The sequence below is a fragment of the Haliotis cracherodii genome, unplaced genomic scaffold, assembly GCF_022045235.1.
Source record: "Haliotis cracherodii isolate W230 unplaced genomic scaffold, xgHalCrac1.p SCAF_26, whole genome shotgun sequence".
NCBI lineage: Eukaryota > Metazoa > Mollusca > Gastropoda > Lepetellida > Haliotidae > Haliotis > Haliotis cracherodii.
The window spans coordinates 5,251,731-5,277,273 of NW_027266282.1; the positions used below are offsets into that span (position 1 = coordinate 5,251,731).

At 42.2% G+C, this 25,543-nt stretch overlaps 1 protein-coding gene across 2 annotated transcripts in view; it reads right to left on the reverse strand.

The window, feature by feature from the left end:
- The window catches only part of LOC139472966 (ER degradation-enhancing alpha-mannosidase-like protein 3), a 47,543-nt gene that overhangs the window by 14,045 nt on the left and 7,955 nt on the right, over positions 1 to 25,543 (reverse strand). For both annotated transcript variants that reach the window (XM_071255454.1, XM_071255453.1), the window contains exons 3-12: positions 17,168 to 17,268; positions 16,663 to 16,702; positions 15,136 to 15,248; positions 9,993 to 10,146; positions 7,452 to 7,580; positions 5,883 to 5,988; positions 4,919 to 5,016; positions 4,083 to 4,208; positions 1,628 to 1,711; positions 1,069 to 1,152 (exon numbers count right to left, since the gene is read on the reverse strand). In XM_071255454.1, coding sequence (XP_071111555.1) covers positions 1,069 to 1,152; positions 1,628 to 1,711; positions 4,083 to 4,208; positions 4,919 to 5,016; positions 5,883 to 5,988; positions 7,452 to 7,580; positions 9,993 to 10,146; positions 15,136 to 15,248; positions 16,663 to 16,702; positions 17,168 to 17,268 — 1,035 coding nt within the window. The remainder of the gene's footprint in view (positions 1 to 1,068; positions 1,153 to 1,627; positions 1,712 to 4,082; positions 4,209 to 4,918; positions 5,017 to 5,882; positions 5,989 to 7,451; positions 7,581 to 9,992; positions 10,147 to 15,135; positions 15,249 to 16,662; positions 16,703 to 17,167; positions 17,269 to 25,543) is intronic.

Here is a 25,543-nt window from a genome sequence, read left to right on the forward strand (position 1 = left end):
ATCCCTGCAGCAAGAGCAGTACCCTACACCATCCCTGCAGCAAGAGCAGTACCATACACCATCCCTGCAGCAAGAGCAGTACCCTACACCATCCCTGCAGCAAGAGCAGTACCCTACACAATCCCTGCAGCAAGAGCAGTACCCTACACGATCCCTAAGACGAGCAGTACCCTACGTGATTCCTGCAGCAAGAGCAGTACCCTACACAATCCCTGCAGCAAGAGCAGTACCCTACACAATCCCTGCAGCAAGAGCAGTACCCTACACAATCACAATCCCCGCTGCAAGAGCAGTACCCTACACCATCCCTGCAGCAAGAGCAGTACCCTACACCATCCCTGCAGCAAGAGCAGTACCCTACACCATCCCTGCAGCAAGAGCAGTACCCTACACAATCCCTGCAGCAAGAGCAGTACCCTACACGATCCCTGCAGCAAGAGCAGTACCCTACACGATCCCTGCAGCAAGAGCAGTACCCTACACGATCCCTGCAGCAAGAGCAGTACCCTACATGACACCTGCAGCAAGAGCAGTACCCTACACCAACCCTGCATCAAGAGCAGTACCCTACACAATCCCTGCAGCAAGAGCAGTACCCTACACCAACCCTGCAGCAAGAGCAGTACCCTACGTGACACCTGCAGCAAGAGCAGTACCCTACACGATCCCTGCAGCAAGAGCCCCCCCTACACGATCCCTGCAGCAAGAGCAGTACCCTACACGATCCCTGCAGCAAGAGCAGTACCCTACACGATCCCTGCAGCAAGCAGTACCCTACACGATCCCTGCAGCAAGCAGTACCCTACACCATCCCTGCAGCAAGCAGTACCCTACACGATCCCTGACAGCAAGAGCAGTACCCTACACGATCCCTGCAGCAAGAGCAGTACCCTACACGATCCCTGCAGCAAGAGCAGTACCCTACACGATCCCTGCAGCAAGCAGTACCCTACACGATCCCTGCAGCAAGAGCAGTACCCTACACGATCCCTGCAGCAAGCAGTACCCTACACGATCCCTGCAGCAAGCAGTACCCTACACGATCCCTGCAGCAAGAGCAGTACCCACCTTGTACAGGAAGTAGGTGGACTCCACAAATTCGGGCCTCAGAGGATGATGGCTCCAGTGAACTCGAAAATCAGTTGTGAAAGCCTGTAAAAATAAGCATCCTGACTTAGGAATAGTAAAATACCTAAATCACTGGATACAGAATCCTTTTATGAAAGCATCTTTATACAGTATTTTAGTGTCAAACTCAATTCAGCAAACACAGTGTTTCCTTTCTATGGTTTAAACAAGATATTGAGTGCTAAAATAGACTGGTAAATGTAAGGGCTGCAAGTCCCTGTGTATGACAGACGTATATCTTATGGTGTGCTACAGGTCACTCATAGCTATATTTAGAAGTGCTGATTTGTATTTATGTGTGCCAACCAGAACAATACTTCAGATCCATTGTCAAATCTCTGTGAATGTAATATCAACATGAGCTAGGTGGCCCCTTCATTTTTTATAGAAATTGATAATACCCATTTTTAGTTTTTGACTCATGAGGATTTTCCTAGATTCATTAAGTCAATTCTGGAGAGAGTTCAATATCTTGCTGTGACAAGGCAGTGTTCCATACCTCTGGTAAGAAGTTGTGTCTCTGTATGACTTGGTACAGCATCTCGTGTGTCTCGATGGCCGGCCGGATGTCGCCCTTCAGCACCTGGAAAACACCCACATGGCAGTGAGGCTTGGTCCAGACTTGTCTTCAACAAATTCAAGACTTATGCAAGGCCTTTTCATGGCACTTCAAGGCAGTTGTACTGCATCCCAGGTTGCAATCACATTCATTCGGTAGAACATTCAAGCAATCATCATGCAAATGAGGTACCCAAAATCAGGTACAAAGTTTAAATTACTTTTATTGTATTTTCAAGGCCTTTTCAAAACAACTGTAAAATTCAAGACCAAGGATAATAATGCCAGCCTGAATGAACGGGGAGTCATGGGAAGCACAGGAATAGTCCTGTATCAACGCTGTTTAAGGACAGACTGACGTTCAGTGAGAGGGAGGGAGGGGGCTTATTAATGAATATATTTTATTCAAGATATTATCTAATTTCATTATTCAACAAGACTCTGAGAGGTGATATATCCTCAGTTCTGGTCAAATTCTGAAATTGTGTTTGGCTATTTATACCCCACTTTTGGCTCATTGCCATTGGCTGCCTTCTGTTCAGTGAAAAAAAATTAATGCTGTAGTCTTTTTCAATATTTCAAATCATCAAAAGGAAACAGTTCACCACTAGACTGATCTGCATAGCAAATTTTATCAAGAAATTTTCAACGATTTTTGGCGTTTCCCTTTCCGGAAACCAAAACTACCCTCATTTTCAGTAAATCCAACTTATCGTCATGAAAATGAAAGGCAATTCTTAATATTAAACCTCCGAAATCATCAAAAGGCATCAGTTCACCACTTGACTGAACACATAGCAAATTTCACCAAGACCTTTTCAATGGTTTCAGAGTTTTAGTCCAGAAACGGTAAACAGACATGTCCGTATTTTTCTAACTGGGCAGAAAAACATTGTGCACATAAAACATATCCCCAAAGAAGACTGTCTCCTTTCAAAGAAACTATATTGTGTATCGTAAAGCATAATAACAAAAAGCCTGAGCCCATCAGCAGGAATGTGAGTGAATGTTGTTTTACACTGCAATCAGAAGTACTTCAGTTACATCACTGAGACATGAGTCACTCCCAGCCCAGAGAAATAAGAGGCTTATAACATGAGCAACATCCCATGCTGTCAGGGCACAATGTAAAGCCCTGGGTGGCATTGAACAAAGCAATCTTAGCGCTAAGGTGATCATAACTCCCATATCTTACAGACTTACGACAGTCGTAGCGCTAGGGTCGTTTTGTACAACGGCAACCTGTTCATTTATATCACTGTTCCGACAACAATGACACAATGACTCATTTCAGTGTAGATTGACTATTGACTTAAAGACCAGGTGACAACCAAAATTATTTTAAGCTATCCGCGATTCAAGAAAAATGACGTTCCAAATAGGAACCATCTTCCCAAGGAAAGGGAGTTAACTGACTTTAAGTTATGTCCTTCTATCTCCTTCTACCTCTCATATCACTTACATTTGCTTCAAACAAAATGGTGGCGCCCAGTCAAGACGATCTCATCGATAGCAAAGATTTTTACTGTAATAAAACAGGCTTTCCACGTGAAGAAAATCAAATCTCTTGAGCACCTTGATTAAAAACATGACAAGATTTGGAAAATATGTGTCAACGGCCAGTTGATGGCAAACATGCTCTGCAAATCCTGCAATCGATCAAATTCAGCACGGTAGTTGCCTTGTTGTTTATGAACCAGATGTCGACGTTACAGAATTTTGATTGGACTATGCAGTTCAGCCTAAAAAATAATTCCAGCCTAGGTCAGCAAGGATGGACTTTTAGAGTCAGTTAAACACCCTTGCCTCGGGAAGATGAATGGGACCACACATACATACAATGGAGCTTCAGTAAGTGAATGAGTTAATATCTAATGTCACATCGACAGTATTTCAGCCACATCGTGCCAAGCAATGGAGATGAGGAGAAATGGGGTTTAACGTCGCGTCCAAGATTATGGCACTTATATAGCGATGTGCATGTACGTGTGTATGTTTGTGTGACTGCTTGTACTAGTCCGGACTGATGCCGATTTATAGTGTTTTACATGAATACCCCACTCAGACACAGTATACTGACTCCGAGCCGACCAGTCCTTGTTTAAGCCACTCAATGCTGAGCGCCAGACAGGGTAACAACAAGTAGCATCTTTTGGTATGACGCGGTCAGGGATCGAATCCCGGACCTTCCACTTTCCGGGCGGACGCTCTACCACGAGACCACGGAGGTGGTCGCCGAGCAATGGAGCTTGAGATTTAACCAAACATAATAATCCTGGGCCTGTTCTACAAAGCGATCTTAGTGCTAAGATAATCATTACTCCATACCATAACACAGACTTAGAACAACCGTACTGCTAAGACGGCTGTGTTGAACTGAGCCATGTTTCACCCACCTGCAGTCCGGGCCAGAAGGCCAGCAGAGCATCCATGAAGTTCCGGGAGGCGGCCATGGGCTTGTGCATGTGGACATCCACCAGCAGGGGGCCCTGACTCACGTACCTCATCACGGCACTGTAGTGCTGCAGGTACACGGAATAAACCATAAACCCCAAACTCTTTCCAAACCAAACACTACCAAACATCCATTCAACTTAACCCCAACTCTTTTTCACAGTGTCCTATACACCAGATTCTAAGTCAAATATGAGTTGCCAGTCGCCAGGGTGTGTGGGATTTCATGAGCTGAATGGTGTTGTACAGAACACCGGCGATTTATATGTTTCTCTACATGATACTGACTCACTAGTCATAATCAGATAGCGAGATGTTTTCAGGAATCACGACTCTAAACTAACTTCCCCTTGCAGGCAAACTGAGAAAGAAAAATTAATGTTTATATTTAACATTGTATTTTGAGATGTCATTCAATGTAATGATATCAAACAAATAACAAAAAACTTGTCCTCTTTATTAGTCCAGGGCCCCGTTCCACAAAGCGATCTTAGCGCTAAGTCGATCGTAACTCCCATTCTTTAACACTGACTTACGACAGTCTTAGCGCTAAGATCGCTTTGTGGAACGGGTCCCTGGTATAATTGAAATACAGGTTATCTCTACAAAACCATAAAATTAATTATATATCTACCTTTTTCATTTTAATTTGGGGATTATTAATGACATTTGCTGTAAACTTGGGGCCGAATATAGGCCTCTGACAAACGCCTATTAATGATAAGGACAGGAACACTGCATCCAACCATGCTACAGGATACACTCAATGAGCGCTCACCTTATTGAAGCGGTCCAAGTAGGTCTCATCCCCCAGCAGGATGTAGGACTTCAACACATACTCATAGTAGGAGTCAATGCCAGCACCCACGCCACTCTCTGTTGAGGAGGGAAAACCACATTTCAAACAGTCTGTCTTCTACTATCAGGTCACATCAAAGCATTCAGTAAGGAGACAGTAGGAGCAAGCATTGTTGTAAACCATAATATAATATAATGCTGCTATCGTTTTTTTTGTAAAATTTGCAAAATTGAAATAATGATACATGCTAAAAGTTAGTTTGTAAATGTAAAAACATATCAAGAGCAAGACTCCATTCAAGATGGCGGCACCCAGTGAGTGGTCACATCGATGTCGTCAGGGTAACTTGTTACTGGTAAGTTATGTTCCATATGATGGTAGATGTGACGTAGTGAGGTGAAATGGGGTTTAACGTCACGTCCAAGATTATTGCACTTATATGGCGACGTGCACGCACGTGTGTGTGTGGCTGCTTGTACTAGTCCGGACTGATGTCGATATATAGTGCTGGCTCACTGAGATACCATGTCGCAGTTTAACATGAACATCCCACTCAGACACAGTATACTGACTCCGATTCTACCAGTCCTTGTTCTAGCCCCTTAATGCCGAGTGCCAGACAGGGAAACAACAAGCACCATCTTTTAACGTCTTCTGGTATGACGCAGCCGGGGATCGAACCCCAGACCTTCTGCTCTCCAGGTGGATGCTCTACCACTAGACCGTGAAGGCGGTCGATGGCAGATGTGACGTAAGTGAGACAGGTTGCCGGGGAATGAGTGCTGCTGTGTGTGCATGTACATGTCTGTTCTTGAACATAACCGAATAAACAACATTGACTCAAGACATCACTAGGCCTTATTCTAATCTAACAATACGCATCAGATTAGGTAAAATGTCATGTGTCACGTTGTTGTTACATCCTTACATCCCTAACACTAACCTCGGCGAATCCAGTCACCATTGTGTATGTTGATAACCAGCCCCATGAGATCGCTTGTTCGATGGCGCTGTTTCCACAAATAGTCCATTGCTTTCCTAGCCTTATCCTGCATCCACAAGAATGTTACAATAATCATGACATTGGCAAATATCTTAGAAACACATACATAAAATTCAATACTGTTAAGGTTGAAATACAAATATTTTTATTACACAAACATGATAGACAGGTGTTGTATTACAGGCAAATATAGAAGCAACCCCATTCGAACCTTTCAAGAAAGCCACGATGTTTCTACATGAGAAAGAAGTATCCTGAGTCATCTGGACTTCAATAAATCATTTGACAGCACCTGACTAATACATTCATATTTCCATTTTTGATCTGACCCCCGGTCCCTGCTTCTGACCCCTTCCCCTGCCCCTTGTCCCACCCCTGGTCCCTGCTTCTGACCCCTTCCATCTGGACCATGTCCCACCCCTGGTCCCTGCTTCTGACCCCTTGCCTTGCCCCTTGCCCCACCCCTGGTCCCTGCTTCTGACCCCTTGCCCTGGCCCTTGTCCCTCCCCCGCCCTGCTTCTGACCCCTTCCATCTGGCCCTTGTCCCACCCCCGGTCCCTACTTCTGACGCCTTCCCCTGCCCCTTGTCCCACCCCTGGTCCCTACTTCTGACCCCTTCCATCTGGCCCTTGTCCCACCCCCGGTCCCTACTTCTGACCCCTTCCCCTGCCCCTTGTCCCACCCCTGGTCCCTACTTCTGACCCCTTCCATCTGGCCCTTGTCCCACCCCCGGTCCCTACTTCTGACCCCTTCCCCTGCCCCTTGTCCCACCCCTGGTCCCTACTTCTGACCCCTTCCATCTGGCCCTTGTCCCACCCCCGGTCCCTACTTCTGACCCCTTCCCCTGCCCCTTGTCCCACCCCCGGTCCCTACTTCTGACCCCTTCCCCTGCCCCTTGTCCCACCCCCGGTCCCTACTTCTGACCCCTTCCCCTGCCCCTTGTCCCACCCCCGGTCCCTACTTCTGACCCCTTCCCCTGCCCCTTGTCCCACCCCTGGTCCCTACTTCTGACCCCTTCCATCTGGCCCTTGTCCCACCCCCGGTCCCTACTTCTGACCCCTTCCATCTGGCCCTTGTCCCACCCTGGTCCCTACTTCTGACCCTTTCCATCTGGCCCTTGTCCCACCCTGGTCCCTACTTCTGACCCTTTCCATCTGGCCCTTGTCCCACCCTGGTCCCTACTTCTGACCCCTTCGATCTGGACCTTGTCCCACCCCTGGTCCCTACTTCTGACCCCTTCCGTGGTCCCTACCTCTGACCCCTTCCATCTGGCCCTTGTCCCTCCCCTGGTCCCTGCTTCTAACCCTTGCCCTGGCCCTTGTCCCTCCCCCGGCCCTTGTCCCTCCCCCGGCCCCTGCTTCTGCCACTTGTCCTTGACCCTCGCCCCTGGTCCTTGTCTCCTGCCCCCTGACCTGCCTCTTGGCCCTCGTCCCAGCCCCTGCTCCCTCCCCCTTGGCGGTTGGCCCCCTCCTGACATGTGGCCTGTGCCTAGGCATCATGATGTCCCACCTCATATATCCGCTCCCCTGTTAGACGACTGAGGGCAGCGAACTCCAGCAGCATGGTGCCAGCACAAGCAGTACACGTGTCCTTGTGCTGAGACAGGATGGCGCTGTCTACTCCACGCAGCAGGTTCACCTGCAACACACACATGTACCTGGTACTTAGCCTAATGTAGGATGCCACACATGTACCTGGTACTTAGCCTAATGTAGGATTGCACACATGTACCTGGTACTTAGCCTAATGTAGGATGCCACACATGTACCTGGTACTTAGCCTAATGTAGGATGGCACACATGTACCTGGTACTTAGCCTAATGTAGGATGCCACACATGTACCTGGTACTTAGACTAATGTAGGATTGCACACATGTACCTGGTACTTAGCCTAATGTAGGATGGCACACATGTATCTGGTACTTAGCATAATGTAGGATGGCCCACATGTACTTGGTACTTAGCCTAATGTAGGATGGCACACATGTATCTGGTACTTGGCATAATGTAGGATGGCACACATGTATCTGGTACTTAGACTAATGTAGGATTGCACACATGTACCTGGTACTTAGCCTAATGTAGGATGGCACACATGTATCTGGTACTTAGCATAATGTAGGATGGCACACATGTACCTACCCTGGGGAATGCAAACAAGAGTCATCAGAAGATGACAAATCCCCCGGGCCCCTACAATTTCGAAAGAACAAATTATCTGCCTGTTAAGTCCATTTGATGAAGAATTTCTGTCAGATCTGTCTGTCAGTATACAAGGGTAGTTATTGAGCTTTCAAAACAATACCATGGATTCGGAACTTTGTATTTCTATGTCAGGTACACACCAACATGAACAGTCAAAGTCAAACTTGTTGCCAGGGAAACAGAAAAAATATAAATTCTAACAATCCCTACATAGCAAAAGTCACCAGATAACAAACTGGTCATATGTGTGCATAGTTTCAAGGAAGAATACCTATTAGTTTTAAAGTGGTAGTCAAAGTCAAACTTCTTGCCATGGAAACAGGAAAAAAAATATCTAAATTCATAAATAGCAAAAGGCACAGAAATGGAAATGATTATGGACAGACAAACAAACGGACAGACGGACAGACAGACAGACTGATCACTATATCCTGCCGCATTATATGCCGGGGGGATAAAAAGCCTGTGTGTACTTACCTTGGGGTATGCGATGCCTGTCTACCTACCCTAGGGTATGCAATACCTGTACCTACCCTAGGGTATTCAATGCATGTGTACCTACCTACCCTTGGGTATTCAATGCATGTGTACCTACTTACCCTAGGGTATTCAATGCATGTGTACCTACCTACCCTAGGGTATTCAATGCATGTGTACCTACCTACCCTTGGGTATTCAATGCATGTGTATCTACCTACCCTAGGGTATTCAATGCATGTGTATCTACCTACCCTTGGGTATTCAATGCATGTGTACCTACCTACCCTAGGGTATTCAATGCATGTGTATCTACCTACCCTTGGGTATTCAATGCATGTGTACCTACCTACCCTAGGGTATTCAATGCATGTGTACCTACCTACCCTAGGGTATTCAATGCATGTGTATCTACCTACCCTAGGGTATTCAATGCATGTGTACCTACCTACCCTTGGGTATTCAATGCATGTGTACCTACCTACCCTTGGGTATTCAATGCATGTGTACCTACCTACCCTAGGGTATTCAATGCATGTGTATCTACCTACCCTTGGGTATTCAATGCATGTGTACCTACCTACCCTAGGGTATTCAATGCATGTGTACCTACCTACCCTAGGGTATTCAATGCATGTGTATCTACCTACCCTAGGGTATTCAATGCATGTGTATCTACCTACCCTTGGGTATTCAATGCATGTGTACCTACCAACCCTAGGGTATTCAATGCATGTGTATCTACCTACCCTAGGGTATTCAATGCATGTGTATCTACCTACCCTAGGGTATTCAATGCATGTGTACCTACCTACCCTAGGGTATTCAATGCATGTGTACCTACCTACCCTAGGGTATTCAATGCATGTGTACCTACCTACCCTTGGGTATTCAATGCATGTGTATCTACCTACCCTGGGGTATTCAATGCATGTGTACCTACCTACCCTAGGGTATTCAATGCATGTGTACCTACCTACCCTAGGGTATTCAATGCATGTGTACCTACCTACCCTTGGGTATTCAATGCATGTGTACCTACCTACCCTAGGGTATTCAATGCATGTGTACCTACCTACCCTTGGGTATTCAATGCATGTGTATCTACCTACCCTGGGGTACTCAATGCCTGTGTACCTACCTACCCTTGGGTATTCAATGCATGTGTATCTACCTACCCTAGGGTATTCAATGCCTGTGTTCACAGTGAACTTACCCTGGTGCATGCAATGCCTGTGTTCACAGTGAACCTACCCTGGGGTATGGAATGCCAGTGTTCACAGTGAACCTACCCTGGGGTATGCAATGCCTGTGTTCACAGTGAACCTACCCTGGTGCATGCAATGCCTGTGTTCACAGTGAACCTACCCTGGGGTATGGAATGCCGGTGGTGGTATTGAAGGCCGGCAGCAGCCGATCGCCGACTTCCTTGGCCTTCTCCAAGAGCTCACTGTTGTACCACAACAAGGCCTTCCCTTTCTTCTTGAGGTAGGAGGCCACAACATGTCCGCCCAAGAGGCCTCTGCAACACAAATATTTACACACATCAAACTCTATCTTCAAAAGTATATTGAAATTGTTCATCAACCTGAATCAGTCCTGGTGGACTCAACTAGAAACTTTGAACTGGTATCTCCAGTGATCTGGGAAAGAGTTTGATGGCATCATCTTGGTTGGTTGGTTGGTTTGTTGTTTAACACCGCACTCAGCAATATTCCAGCTATATGATGGCGGTCTGTTAATAATCGAGTCTGGACCAGACAATCCAGTGGTTGACATCATGAGCATCGATCCACACAATTGGGATCGATGACATGCATCAACCAAATCAGCGAGTCTGACCACCCGATACCGTTAGTCGCCTCTTACGACAAGCATAGTGGCCTTTTACGGCAAGCATGGGTTGCTGAAGACCTATTCTACCCCGGATCTTCACGGCTGCATCATCTTGGATACACCACATGATCATAGTGATGATGTGCGTCCATGTTAAACTAGTTGACTGGTACTAATTGAACAAGGAATCTGACATGACTATTCTATTCAGGGGCAGAAAGTAACCAAGAAAGTCTACTTGCCCAAACAGTGATGACATATACTATAGCAATTAGGGCTGCAAAAAATACGCTATGAGGCGAATATGATATGTTTCACGAATATAGGGCAATATGAATATTTATGCACGAATAAAGTTGATGTATTATTTATTATATTCAGTGAAACAATAACAAAAATATTTTTTTGACATGGGGTGACCATGTTGACAGTGTAAATGATTATTATTATATTATACATATAGAATACTAAACGAGCTCCCGTGTAATACCAATTTTATGAAACGAGTGAATAGTTCTGGTATCTGACTCGCTTTCGCTCGTCAGATACCAGAACTATTCACGAGTTTCATAAAATTGGTTTTACACGAGAGCGAGTTTAGTATTTTATTTATTACTTGTCATTTATAATGTTTTTAGAATTATACTGTTGAGTGTAAATAGGCCGACACCTACACGATCCATGGCATAATCCAATTGAGTTTAACAGAATAATACTTCAAACACGTCAAAAGTTGAAACGTATGAATTTAATATCATACAATGGTCCACCTTTAGAATTCAGGCGTTCGTCCCACAAAATTATCGTAGTGCTAAGGCTATCACAACTCACATAATTTAACTTAGACTAAAGACTCTCGTTGCGCTAGAGTACGATCGCCTTGTGGAACGGGGCCTTGCAGCTCAAAGTTTACAATCACGTCACAATACCCGATGACGTAATTTGTTGAATTTTGTTGCAAGATCCATCGGCGAGTCAAAGCAATGTGACGTGTCCATAAGCTCCTCCCAGTGATCTATCATCTCCACACGCAATGTCGTTGAATACGCCAAGGGATGTTGAGAGCTTTCAATATTTGTTCGTGAAACGTGTTCCGAGAGTACATAAGCACGCGTTTTGGTATTACACAATGTGTAATAAAGCTGTATGTTTATTAAACGGGTGATCTCTTCACGGGCAAGTAATAAATTCATATACTGCACTTATCCAGGTACTTGTATCTGCAAAAGTGGCTAAATGCGACAATGACCAGTGACCACATTACTGTCAAATTAAATATATATAAGAGTGTTGTCTTTGAAGAAATCTAGGTATGCATATAATGAGTTCTTGTGGATATTTTTAGGTTAAAGAACTCATTTTTCTTTCTTTTTGTCAATATTAGATTCTTGTGTCCAAGAATAACAAATCCAATTCATGAAGGGACATGGTTCGATTCACAAAATACATGAGTGAATCATAACGGCCCTAACAGCAATACCCCCTAACATGTTTGAATGCTACAACTACTAGCCCTCAGGATACCTTTAACATTAACCAAATTGGTCCGAGGTGGAAGGCTAGCACTTATTTCTATCCCTGCTATTAGAACATGTTTCAGCTGATCAACTGTTTTTTATTATTATTCTTTGTTCTTTTGTTTTTTTGTTTAACACCGCATTTGGCAATATTCAAGCTATATGACGGTAGTCTGTAAATAATAGAGTCTGGACCAGACAATCCAGTGATTGATATCATGAGCATCGATTTACGCAATCGGAATATGATGACATTCATCAACCAAGTCAGCGAGCCTGACCACCCGATTCTGTTAGTCGCCTCTTACGACAAGCATAGTTGCCGTTTACGGCAAGCATGGGTTCCTACCCCGGATCTTCGTTTTTTATATTATTTTTATTCAAATTTACTTTCACTCAGTTGTATTTCATCGTAATGAGATGAATGTTTAACAAAGCAAATTCAGCACTTTGGTGTACAATAAAATTCCTTTCATACAATCACTTGGCTAGGACAGAATAATCAAAGATTTATTAAATCAAATATTTTTCTGCTGAATCATCTAAAGAAAATATTAATCAAATTCTTTAAATTTATTCCAGTCTTACAAAAAATTGAATATTCTAGATAATGGATGGGAGTTTTGTTAGAGACAGAATATTTTCATTTTTTTCTGTAACTGCATCACATACAATTATTTCTCTGAAAGGACAAAAACAAATTAAAGTTTTACAGCATATATTTTTCAGTGATTTGTTCAGTGATCAATTCTTTGTGCGTGTGTAAAGCCAGGGGCAACAGGATAATTTTCCAGTACTTCCTAGAACACAACGGTCCCAGCAACCCCTTCCCCACCACAGCCAGAATATAACATGCTCAATACCATAACATGTTAAACATTGTTAAACATGTTAAAGATAGACCCTGTGCTGAACAGGCCCTTTCAATGGTCTTTGCACAATTCCACACTGTCCTGACTATACACAATTCCCTCATCCCATGACAATATCCTGTTCCAGCATCCCCATCAGAGGGTGTGCCCGCCGGCCTCATCACACCTGCCATCACCCATGTCATTAACTATTAACTCGTAACCACCGTCTGCCGTAATCAGGTCAGACCACACTCTTGGCTTACAGATTTCAGTGTTAAACTCTAAGTTGGCTATCAGGCAATCTGTTTTAACTTTTTCGAACTGATGTCTGAATATGTTAGTTTTATCAGCGTCATCAGTGTTCAGTGATCGAAACTGGCACTAGTCCTACAGTCCTTGCCAAACAACCAAATAGTTAAGGTATCATAAGGACCAGTAGACATTTGACACTTTTAAGGGTTTGCCACTATAACAACTAGTGGGCTAAAAATGTTAGTTCAAATGACCTATCATATGTCTTACAAAGGCTAAGCAATCAGCATTAGAAACAAACAGTACCTTATTTCTCTCAATGGTATGTTTTATTTAGTAGTAGACTCTACAGCCTTAGGTATAAACACTGCCACTCCCAGAGGAGACGGAAGACCTATCAATATTAAACACTGGCTGTGAATATACCTGTTAAGACTATGACGTTAGATGCAGAGCCTTAGAATAAAACAGCTCAATGAACCAAAACCTTTGTAAGCTAGAGTGTTTCACATCAATACACTTAGACATTGGCTCATTCATTTTGGATCAGGGTTCATTCTTCAAGTAAATTTTAATTGGATTGGTGTCTACCATGATACATAATACCCATCATCATCATCACCATCATCATCATCACCATCATCATCACCATCATCATCACCATCACCACGACCATCATCATCACCATCATCATCATCATCACCACCACAACCATCATCATCATCACCACCACGACCATCATCATCACCATCATCATCATCATCATCACCACCACGACCATCATCATCACCATCATCATCACCACCACGACCATCATCATCACCATCATCATCATCACCACCACGACCATCATCATCACCATCATCATCACCACCACGACCATCATCATCACCATCATCATCATCATCATCACCACCACGACCATCATCATCACCATCATCATCATCATCACCACCACGACCATCATCATCACCACCACGACCATCATCATCACCATCACCATCCTCATCATCATCATCACCACCACGACCATCATCATCACCATCATCATCATCATCATCACCACCACGACCATCATCATCACCATCATCATCACCACCACGACCATCATCATCACCATCACCATCCTCATCATCATCATCACCACCACGACCATCATCATCATCACCACCACGACCATCATCATCATCATCATCATCATCATCATCATCATCATCATCATCACCATCGTCATCATGACATGTAAAAGTAAAAGAATTATGAATCTTTTATGAAATTGTACAGTCATGTCAAATGCTGAAAATATTTGACTATAACATTCCATTGAAAATGGAACCGCTAAAAATCTATTCTGGCATCTTTCTGACTTTCCCTGGTCACACCATTTTTTACCCTTTGAGGTTGTCATGAATGTTTTCAGAAATAGAGGATATTAACGGAATTTAGGCACGAGTGTTGTCAACATGGTATGACATGAATACATTACTGAAGAAGATGTCTACATAGAGATAAATTTTACTGTTCACCTATAAGGACAGCAAGTTGCATCAGAAGCGGAACCACAATTTGTCGAATGACGTCAACAATCTTCAACTTTGATGTCGTTTCTAGTGTGACGTCATTCCAACCTCATGTCACAATAAGAGTCGAATGGCGTCAACAATGCAGTCCGGATGACAATACACTGTTGTCTCATTACGTGATAGGACCCAAGGGCACATTTGATTTTTATGAACCCCAATATGTTTGCCCTTGTAGGTAATGAATGATTTAATCACTGCAATAACGCATTAATTTTCTTCAACACTAAAAACCATGGCCAAAGTAACATGTGAAGACAATGGCTTTAGTGTTTTTTAGGAACTGCTTTACTTTTGTTTCAACATTTGCCTCATGCCGATATTCTTCAGAGATGACGTGCCTACAAACCTATCACAAATAATTCATCTTGGGTGACAGGTTCTACAAGAATACCAGGGTACTAGAGCAACAGTTACAGAAACTCAGGATTGAGTTTGATTGGGAGTCTTCATGAGTATAATCAACGCTTACCCAAGAACTCGGATGTTGGTTTCGAAGACTGAGACAACAACATCAGCATCAAAGCGAGAGTCTTGAACAACTAGTCTGACAGCATGCTCGAACTCCTCTATCCTCCCCAGCACCTGTAGCACAGAAACATAAGCATGATAAGGGGGATGCACACTCAGATGCTGGTGTCATGATGGAGGGTGTTCCAGTCTTCACTCAGGATTACACATGTTCAAGAACCCTCTTGTCTACTGCATGTACTGTCTGTCTACAGGGGCTCCTCAATGTTGTACATGTTGTATGTGAAAGTCTGTTGTACATGTTGGATGTCAAAGCCTGTTGTACATGTTGGATGTGAAAGCCTGTTGTACATGTTGTATGTGAAAGCCTGTTGTACATGTTGTATGTGAAAGCCTGTTGTACATGTTGTATGTGAAAGCCTGTTGTACATGTTGTATGTGGAAGCCTGTTGTACATGTTGTATGTGAAAGTCTGTTGTACATGTTGTATGTGAAAGTCTGTTGTACATGTTGTATGTGAAAGTCTGTTGTACATGTTGTATGTGTGAAAGCCTGTTGTACATGTTGTATGTGAAAGCCTGTTGTACATGTTGTATGTGAAAGCCTGTTGTACATGTTGTATGTGAAAGCCTGTTGTACATGTATGTGTGAAAGCCTGTTGTACATGTTATGAAAGCCTGTTGTACATGTTGTACGTGAAAGCCTGTTGTACATGTTGTACGTGAAAGCCTGTTGTACATGTTGTATGTGAAAGCCTGTTGTACATGTTGTATGTGAAAGCCTGTTGTACATGTTGTATGTGAAAGCCTGTTGTACATGTTGTATGTGAAAGCCTGTTGTACATGTTGTATGTGAAAGCCTGTTGTACATGTTGTATGTGAAAGCCTGTTGTACATGTTGTATGTGAAAGCCTGTTGTACATGTTGTATGTGAAAGCCTGTTGTACATGTTGTATGTGAAAGCCTGTTGTACATGTTGTATGTGAAAGCCTGTTGTACATGTTGGATGTGAAAGCCTGTTGTACATGTTGTATGTGAAAGTCTGTTGTACATGTTGTATGTGAAAGCCTGTTGTACATGTTGTATGTGAAAGTCTGTTGTACATGTTGGATGTGGAAGCCTGTTGTACATGTTGTATGTGAAAGCATGTTGTACATGTTGTATGTGAAAGCCTGTTGTACATGTTGGATGTGGAAGCCTGTTGTACATGTTGTATGTGAAAGCATGTTGTACATGTTGTATGTGAAAGCCTGTTGTACATGTATGTGTGAAAGCCTGTTGTTCATGTTGTATGTGAAAGCCTGTTGTACATGTATGTGTGAAAGCCTGTTGTACATGTATGTGTGAAAGCCTGTTGTTCATGTTGTATGTGAAAGCCTGTTGTACATGTATGTGTGAAAGCCTGTTGTACATGTTGTATGTGAAAGCCTGTTGTACATGTTGGATGTGGAAGCCTGTTGTACATGTTGTATGTGAAAGCCTGTTGTACATGTTGTATGTAAAAGCATGTGAAAGCCTGTTGTACTCACCGCCAAAGTGTCCAGAGTGTCGATAAGAGTAAGGGTGAAACTGAAGAACAAATTCAAGAATATTATGACAGAAGTATAAGTTAGTATTTTCTCATATAACGTTTTACATAGCTAATGATCTCATAATCTGATCTGATAATAAAGAGTCTTTAAAGTCTTAGAAACAAGCCATCATCTGACTCTGAGTATTTACAATTTGACGCCACATCCCATGTTAAAGTGCAAGTATTCATGACAGAAAACGTTTGATGTCCGAAAACCTCTGTTGCTGAAAGCTCTGATCGAAAACAGGACAATACGCGACGGTTGTCCTGTTTTTGATCATATTTTTCGGAGTTTTTCTGATAATCATTGATCATATTTTTCCGCGGAAGATGATTTTTCCCGAGGACTACTGTCTTAAAAAACGCGATTTTCCGCTTTTCCGCAGAGATTTCACATCCCTGAAAGACACAAGGATATTACCAACCCGACTATGTGTCATGCACCACAGTGATCTACTTACTTGCCAAGAGAGTCATCAATGTCGCCCCTGCTCGGCTGGGTCCCCCGGTATCGGCCTTTACAACTCAGGGGCATCAGCTCGTCCCCGGGGTAGGCATGGTTCTGGAATGACAAACATCATCATCATACTGTAGCTGCCCACAACCATCATCATCATCATCTTCATCCACAACACTTCTACCCTAAGGCCAAAAACATAAGTAGGTGTGTTTCCCGTTTCCCTTGTGCCCCTGATGACCTGGAGACTCCTTGGGCTGCACCTCAGCTTGCATCACCAATAGATGCAGGGAAAGTTGAAGGATACACGCTCAGCACCAGTCCAAACAGACTGAACATGCAGAGTTTAAAGGGATCGTATGTTGATGGTTCTGTGTGTTTTTAAATCATGCATGAAATAATTTGTTTGCTACTGTTTACAAACCAAGTTTTAGAACAGTCGATTTTCTGTCACTTTAAGCACTTCAACAAGTCTAAGTACATCCTCGATTGTATCATATGCTTGACTCATTCTGTTCATTTTGAGCCTGACTTAAATCACAACACAAAAAATAGTCATCTTATCAGACCACACTCATGAGTGAGAGGTGATGAGGGTGATCAGACAGGTGATGAGGGTGATCAGAGAGGTGATGAGGGTGATCAGAGAGGTGATGAGGGTGATCATACAGGTGATGAGGGTGATCAGACAGGTGATGAGGGTGATCAGAGAGGTGATGAGGGTGATCAGAGAGGTGATGAGGGTGATCATACAGGTGATGAGGGTGATCAGACAGGTGATGAGGGTGATCAGACAGGTGATGAGGGTGATCAGAGAGGTGATGAGGGTGATCAGACAGGTGATGAGGGTGATCAGAGAGGTGATGAGGGTGATCAGACACGACGAGGGTGATCAGACAGGTGATGAGGGTGATCAGAGAGGTGACGAGGGGGATCAGAGAGGTTATGAGGGTGATCAGACAGGTGATGAGGGTGATCAGAGAGGTGACGAGGGTGATCAGAGAGGTGATCAGATGAGGGTGATCAGAGAGGTTATGAGGGTGATCAGACAGGTGATGAGGGTGATCAGAGAGGTGATCAGATGAGGGTGATCAGAGAGGTGATGAGGGTGATCAGACAGGTGATGAGGGTGATCAGAGAGGTGAGGAGGGTGATCAGAGAGGTGACGAGGGGGATCAGACAGGTTTAGGGTGATAAGAGAGGTGATGAGAGTTTTCAGAGAGGTGATCAGATGAGGGTGATCAGAGAGGTGATGAGGGTGATCAGAGAGGTGATGAGGGTGATCAGAGAGGTGATGAGGGGGATCAGAGAGGTGATGAGGGGGATCAGAGAGGTGATGAGGGTGATCAGACAGGTGATGAGGTGATCAGACAGGTGATGAGGGGGATCAGAGAGGTGATGAGGGTGATCAGAGAGGTTATGAGGGTGATCAGACAGGTGATGAGGGTGATCAGAGAGGTGATGAGGGTGATCATACAGGTGATGAGGTGGATCAGACAGGTTTAGGGTGATCAGAGAGGTGATGAGAGTTTTCAGAGAGGTGATCAGATGAGGGGGATCAGAGAGGTGATGAGGGGGATCAGAGAGGTGATGAGGGTGATCAGACAGGTGATGAGGGTGATCAGAGAGGTGACGAGGGGGATCAGACAGGTGATGAGGGTGATCAGACAGTTGATGAGGGTGATCAGAGAGGTGACGAGGGTGATCAGAGAGGTGAGGAGGGCGATCAGAGAGGTGACGAGGGTGATCAGACAGGTGATGAGGCTGATCAGAGAGGTGATGAGGGTGATCAGACAGGTGACGAGGGTGATCAGACAGGTGGTGAGGGTGATCAGCGAGGTGACGAGGGTGATCAGACAGATAGAAATGTTGACAGCACTTCCGAAACGAAGCTTTGGTCCAGGGCATTTATCATTATAGGATCATGAGGATCATGAGGATTACTGAAGATGGTCTACAAAAACACAACCTTCCTATTAAAATGAGGAAGAGCATGTATAGTCTTGCTTGTTACAAAAGTCATCTTCAAGGCTACAGAGTGTAGAGAAATTACATTATCATTGTTACATCATGATCACTGTCAAATTATAAAAGGAAATCTGTTGACAGTGAAACTCACATACAGTGATAAACATGGTGAAAGATTTGTGTGAAACCATAGCAACATGCTAACTGTTGGTAACCATGGTAACCATGTAGAGATCTCTGCGCAAAAGACATGCTCGGCATCTATCAACAACATCAGATCAACAGTGTTCGTAAGCCCTCACAGATTTCTGAAGCAACCTATTCTTGTAAGAGGTGACTATGCTTGTCGTAAGAGGCGACTAATGGAACGGGGTGGTCAGGCTTGTTAACTTTGTTGATGCATGTCATCATATCCCTATTGTGTGGATCAATGCTCATGATATCAATCACTGGATTGTCCGACTTGATTATATACAGATCACTGTCATTTAGCTGGAATATTGGGAGTGCGACATGAAACAAAATTAGAACCAAAGAAAAGAAGGATTTCTGCTGCATTATGACTCCTGGCAATGTCTACATCAATTTGAACTTAACAGTGATCATGGTAACAGAACCTTTGTCCTCCACCATGCATTTCTGAACACAGAACAATGCTGAATAATGTATGTTCCTCTGCTTTTTTAGCTTTAACCTTGCTTATTGCATTTGCTTTTTAATAAAATATTGATAGATGTTCAATAAAATATTGACAGAAACATAGATCTACACATTTACATGTGAATGACAAATGTCATTAATACTCTCATATGGTGGTGTGTGCACGTACATGTGCTTGTACAAATCCGGACTAATGCCGTTTAGAAAGTGCTAGCCCACTGAGATACCATGCCGCAGCCTATTATGGATACCCCTCTCAGACACAGTATACTGACTCTGAGCCGACCAGTCCTTGGGTAACCATGGTAATCTAGAGGACCAGGCAGGGGAACTAAAAACATAATCTTTTACGTCTTTTAGTATGACGCAGACGGGGATTGATCCACCGACCTTCCTGTCTCCGGGCGGACACTATAATCCACTGGACCATGGACACATGATGGAGTCTGTCCACAAATGTCAAAGGGTCGTGTAACCCAGTCAAGTGGAATCTGTAGAATCAAGACTAGTCTGTCTTACAGACCCTGATACAAATATATAACAAATACAGCCCATGCAAGTCTATAATGTTTGGCAAGTCCAGATTACTGCAATAATGAAGAGAGTCACTGGACTCCCTTTTATTATATTTTTATTAAGATAACTTAACAACTGTTTTTTCTGTACGATATGTTCATTTCAGAGACTAGATGATAGTCTAAATCAAGACTTGAACATGTTGTAATAACAATCTGTATATTTCGCAATTTATCGGAGCACTTAACATTTTCTGGAAATAAAAAAATCCACTTCACTACATGACCCTTTTTAAGGATAACTACTATTATATATTCTTTGACGCGATGTTTCAGATCTACTTCTTGCTAGTCACCTGAATATTCACCTGATTAAGCAGCAAGAAATAGCTCTGAAACATTGCCATGATTATGACAAAGAATTAAAAAAACGTTAAACCATAAAAAATTACATGTATTCATGTTCTTCCAACTTCTAAATGCCTATCAAAAACTTTAACATGTTTAAGGAATTTAGTTTTTTATCCTATTGAACTTTTGAACTGGTTCTTTGAGCAATGTTGAGGCCACATAAAAACAATTGTTTCTAATCTCTGATTTTATTTTATTTCTTGGTAATGCAAATTTGTTCTTACTTTCCATTTTCCAAGTTATTTTCCTTTCCATAGTTGCGCTTTTTGAAGTAACCCATTATGATGACCATCACTGGCATATAAACATGAAATGTGTCACATGAACATACTCTCTAGCTGTTAATCATGATAATGTTTTTTAACCATTTGGTACAATAGTGAATTTGGTTTTGAATGGTTGGGAAAACGAAACAAAATAAAATTCATATTCGACATACCTTCCCATTTTTCAAAACAAAATTAATTTTTCCAGAAGAATCATCAGGAGATGACATATACCATACCCCTGGTCTGGTGCAGCTCTGAAATGGAGTTTGGCTACTTATACCCCACTAGCTATTTGGCATGATTTGGTATGTTGAGTTCAGCACAAGAAAAAATAATGCTGTTCATTATTTTTCAACTTCCCAAATCATCAAAAGGCACAAGTTCCCCACTAGACTTATCTGTATAGCAAGTTTCATAAAAAAATGTTCCACAGTTTTGGAGTTTTGTTTCCAAAACGAGCACTACCCTCATTTTCAGCATAAGTCCATCTTGTCGTCTTCATCATGTTCATGGTCATAAAAAAATAAATCATAATTTTGTTTTCTTTAAATCCCAAATCATCCAAAGGCAACAGTTCACAAACAGACTCATCTGTATAGCAAATCTCCACAAGATGTGTTCAACAGTTTTGGAGTTCTTCTCCAGAAATGGAAAATGGAAAACAAACGGACAGACGGACATGCTGATCAGTAACGGTAATCAATTTTAATGTTTCATGTTTTTGTTGAACCCAGACTTGCATTCTTCAGTCACATTGGACTCCAGCGAGCTGCCACGTCCAGGTCAGCCTGGATTTTCAGCAATCGCTTATGAAACATTAATCACTTTGTAATGCACCTACAAAGTGAGAGCCAGTGTTAGGTAACAGAGGCACTGATCAGTGATGCCGAGTTCTGTGTTGGGAACATCAATGAAACTCATTTTATATTTATCTAAACAGTTGCATGTGGTGGTGCATGTCAAATGAGGATATCGTGTATGATCGTTAATATGGATTACACTCTGTGACAAAATTACAAACCTACTAACCCGAACCTATCATTGTGTATCACATCTGTAGACGTTAGTCTAAGGTATTGATGTGGTGGCAAAGGCCCTGTGTACTGGACACAAATCAGGCAAAGTTAAGCAACGTTGGTCATGGACAGTAGGTGGATGGGTGACCGGGTTCAACATCTTGACTCCTGAAAGTTTCTAGTTCCTCGGTCCTGCCCCACACTAAACACGTTACATGTGGTGTCTCCTTAGGCAAGAGACTTTGTTTGAAAGATGCATCTGTTCACCCATCACTAAATGAGTACCAGGTAGGATGAGCTTGACTATTGACCTTCTAGCGCCTCACAAACAGCTTGGGTGGTATGCTCTGCAGGGAGGTGAAAATGACATTTGAGTGCACACTGATCCATTGACCAAGGTAATCATAAAGTAGTGCTGTGACTGTGAGCATACATCTGTTGGTGGATTTCAGCCCACAAATTTGAAAGAACAAATCATCAGATTGTTACAGCAATTCGTACAAGAGCGATCTGTCCAACTTAATAAGAGTATTCCTATCTAATCTGTCTGTCTGCATACATGTCTGTAGTTATTTAGCTATCTAAACAATACCATGGAATTGGGATTGGAACTTTATATTTGTTTGAAATGTCCTTTTTTGCAAAGAAAACCTTGGTGATTGGTCCAGGGGTTAGTGTAGGTTTACAGAAATGCGAGCCCTGGAGATATAGAGGATGAGCTTGTGGATGTCGCACAACTGGTCCAAGGCTTATGCTGTTGCATTTCCAACTATAGATATCAATAGTTACTGACGCTCACCTTTCATATTAACCTTACAAAATCATATATATTGCAGCTTAATAGAAATATAGATCAAGGTTCACACGGATATGGGAGACTAAACTTCAAGGTCTTTTCAAAGCTTTTTCAAGGTAGTTTATGGTTGTCTTTTTAGCCTTAGTCTGTCAATATTTTATAAAATCCAGTACACTACATATTAGTCACAAGACCTAAAAGTCAGTATGACCATCACCCATTTTCCAACAAGATTGAAAAAAAATAAATTGACACCTAAATCTATCATTGTGATAAATTTCACGTAAACATCTTTGGTACATATTTTTGTTTCTTTTAATACTTTGATTAACAAATATATGTCATTTTGTACAAGTTCAAGGCTTTTCAAGCTATTTTTGGTGATTTTCAAGGCTTTTCAATGCTGACACTAAAAATCAAGGCTTCACGATGGACCTTAAAATTCAAGGCTTTTTCAAGCTTATACATGAAACCTGTAGATATAAATATTTTCACAGAACGTTTCCCTTCTGTTACCTTGGTTACCTTCACTGGTGAATAGTCATCCAGATAATCTTGTGGTCTGACCAGAGTCAAAATCAACCTTGTTGCCATGGAAACGGAAAAAAAATAAAAATTCTATAAATCCCTAAATAGCAAAAGGCACCATTGACAACCTGGTCTTTGTGTGTGCAAAGTTTCATGAAAGAATACCTGTCAGAGCGATGGCTGGACAGACAGACAAGCTAATTACTATATTCCTTTTAGTACTTATCAGGAATAACATATTCCAATATCGTTTAAAAAATATATATACAATAAAATACATATATATAAAATAATAATCAAAAGTGAAGCTCTTTTGTACAGCTGAGAATGCTATTGCCCGAAATTCTTTACGTATGGGACAATTTAATCATTCATCATCGAGGCTCTTGTGCTCGCGATCATGTTGACATATAATAGTCAAACTACAACATGTACAACAAATATGACTTTTAACAAGTCATTTATGATATACTTTTCCATTCTCTGTCAAATAAAATTTGTTTCAAGATGTCAATATTTGTAACCTGAGCATGGTTGCTGTAAATAACAGTGAGTTGTGTGATCTACTGATCACATCACAAACCCTTTCCCTGAAATTCAGGCTGAATGAAATTTTGAATAAAATTAATTAAATAGGTTACAAACATTAGTCCAGATATACAATGAACACTTTTTATAACCAGACAGTCTAATTACATTTACAAGATTAATTTGCGTACTTCAGAAAAGATTTGTGAATAGTATTTCACTTGTTACATGCTCACAGTAATGTCTTTGTGTTGGGGGAAAAACATAAAAAATGATGATGGCATGTATAATGTGCATCCCTCTTAAGACAGCTGTGTTTTGGGGAAAGAAAGTGTGCAAGGTAGAAAAAAGGTACAGTTTGCAAGATAATGTCAAATCTATAATAAGTATTTATCTCTCGCAAGTCCTCAGAAATAATGACGATGTACGTGTCACTCATATCATTAATAGATGGCATCCTTGGCAAGTGTCAGTTAAAGAAATAAACAGAAAGTTTTTAAAAGGAATGTTATCATATTTATAATGTTTGTCTTAAGTGAATTGGCGAAATGATTGTAGTGGCAGGGACAGGGATTCAGGGACAGAGAATTATTTTGTACTGTCTGTTATAAATATCCTCAACTATTAGATCCAAAGTCTTGACTAGTGATTGGGTTAAATGATGATTAGTTCAGAAATGAAACATCAACATGTCAAGGGAAAGTAGGAAATATTCTCAATACTGTGATTTTTGTTTGTTGTTTAACGCCGCACTCAGCAATATTCCAGCCATATGATGGCGGTCTGTAAAATAATCGAGTCTGGACTAGACAATCCAGAGATTGATATCATGAGCATTGATCCACGCAATTAGGATACGATGACATGTATCAACCAAGTGAACGAGCGTGACCACCCGATCACGTTAGTCGCCTTTTACGGCAAGTATGGGTTGCTGAAGACCTATTCTAACCCGGAATCTTCACAGGTCTTCAATGCTGTGAACATGAACAAGCTAGGAATTAACTTCAGTCTGCACAACATCATGCAAAATCACTGAATATGTTTGTGAATTTTTACTTTATAAAGGTTAATTCCAGAAAATGGTAATAATAACTGAGAACATGCAACTTAATAAAATCTAAAAGAGCAAGAGAAAATATTGCAGGACGCGTACAAAATAATATCTACTTGCCCTGGACAAGTTCGGTTTGAGAAATTTTAGAGCCCTGATATGACCATGAGCAATTTTAGAGGAAATGAGTAACATGAAATATATTTTTATATATATATTCAGACAAGAAAACATTTCAGGATGTTAATTTCTACCACAGAGAATGAGTTTATCTAAGTTGTTGAAGTTAATAGCTGATGCAGTAACTCTACATCATGCTACATCACGCTACATCACGCTACATCATGCTACATCGACCATCAGAAGCAACTGTACCAAGTTTTCCTGTCCCCTCACAGCTGTCACAACCCAAACAACTAATATTGATGGCATTGATAACACAAGATGCTTCTCAGCTCTAGGCAATGAAAGGATAAAATATCAGATGTTTCTACTTTCCCAAATGATATACCAAAGACACGCTGTGCATCACTAGAGTGACTCATTCTCCCTGATCATGCTGATAGGGACATTACATCCCCTATGTGCTGGGAATGCCTTATCAAAGATCCCAAACTAAGAGCCTTGCAGGCAAA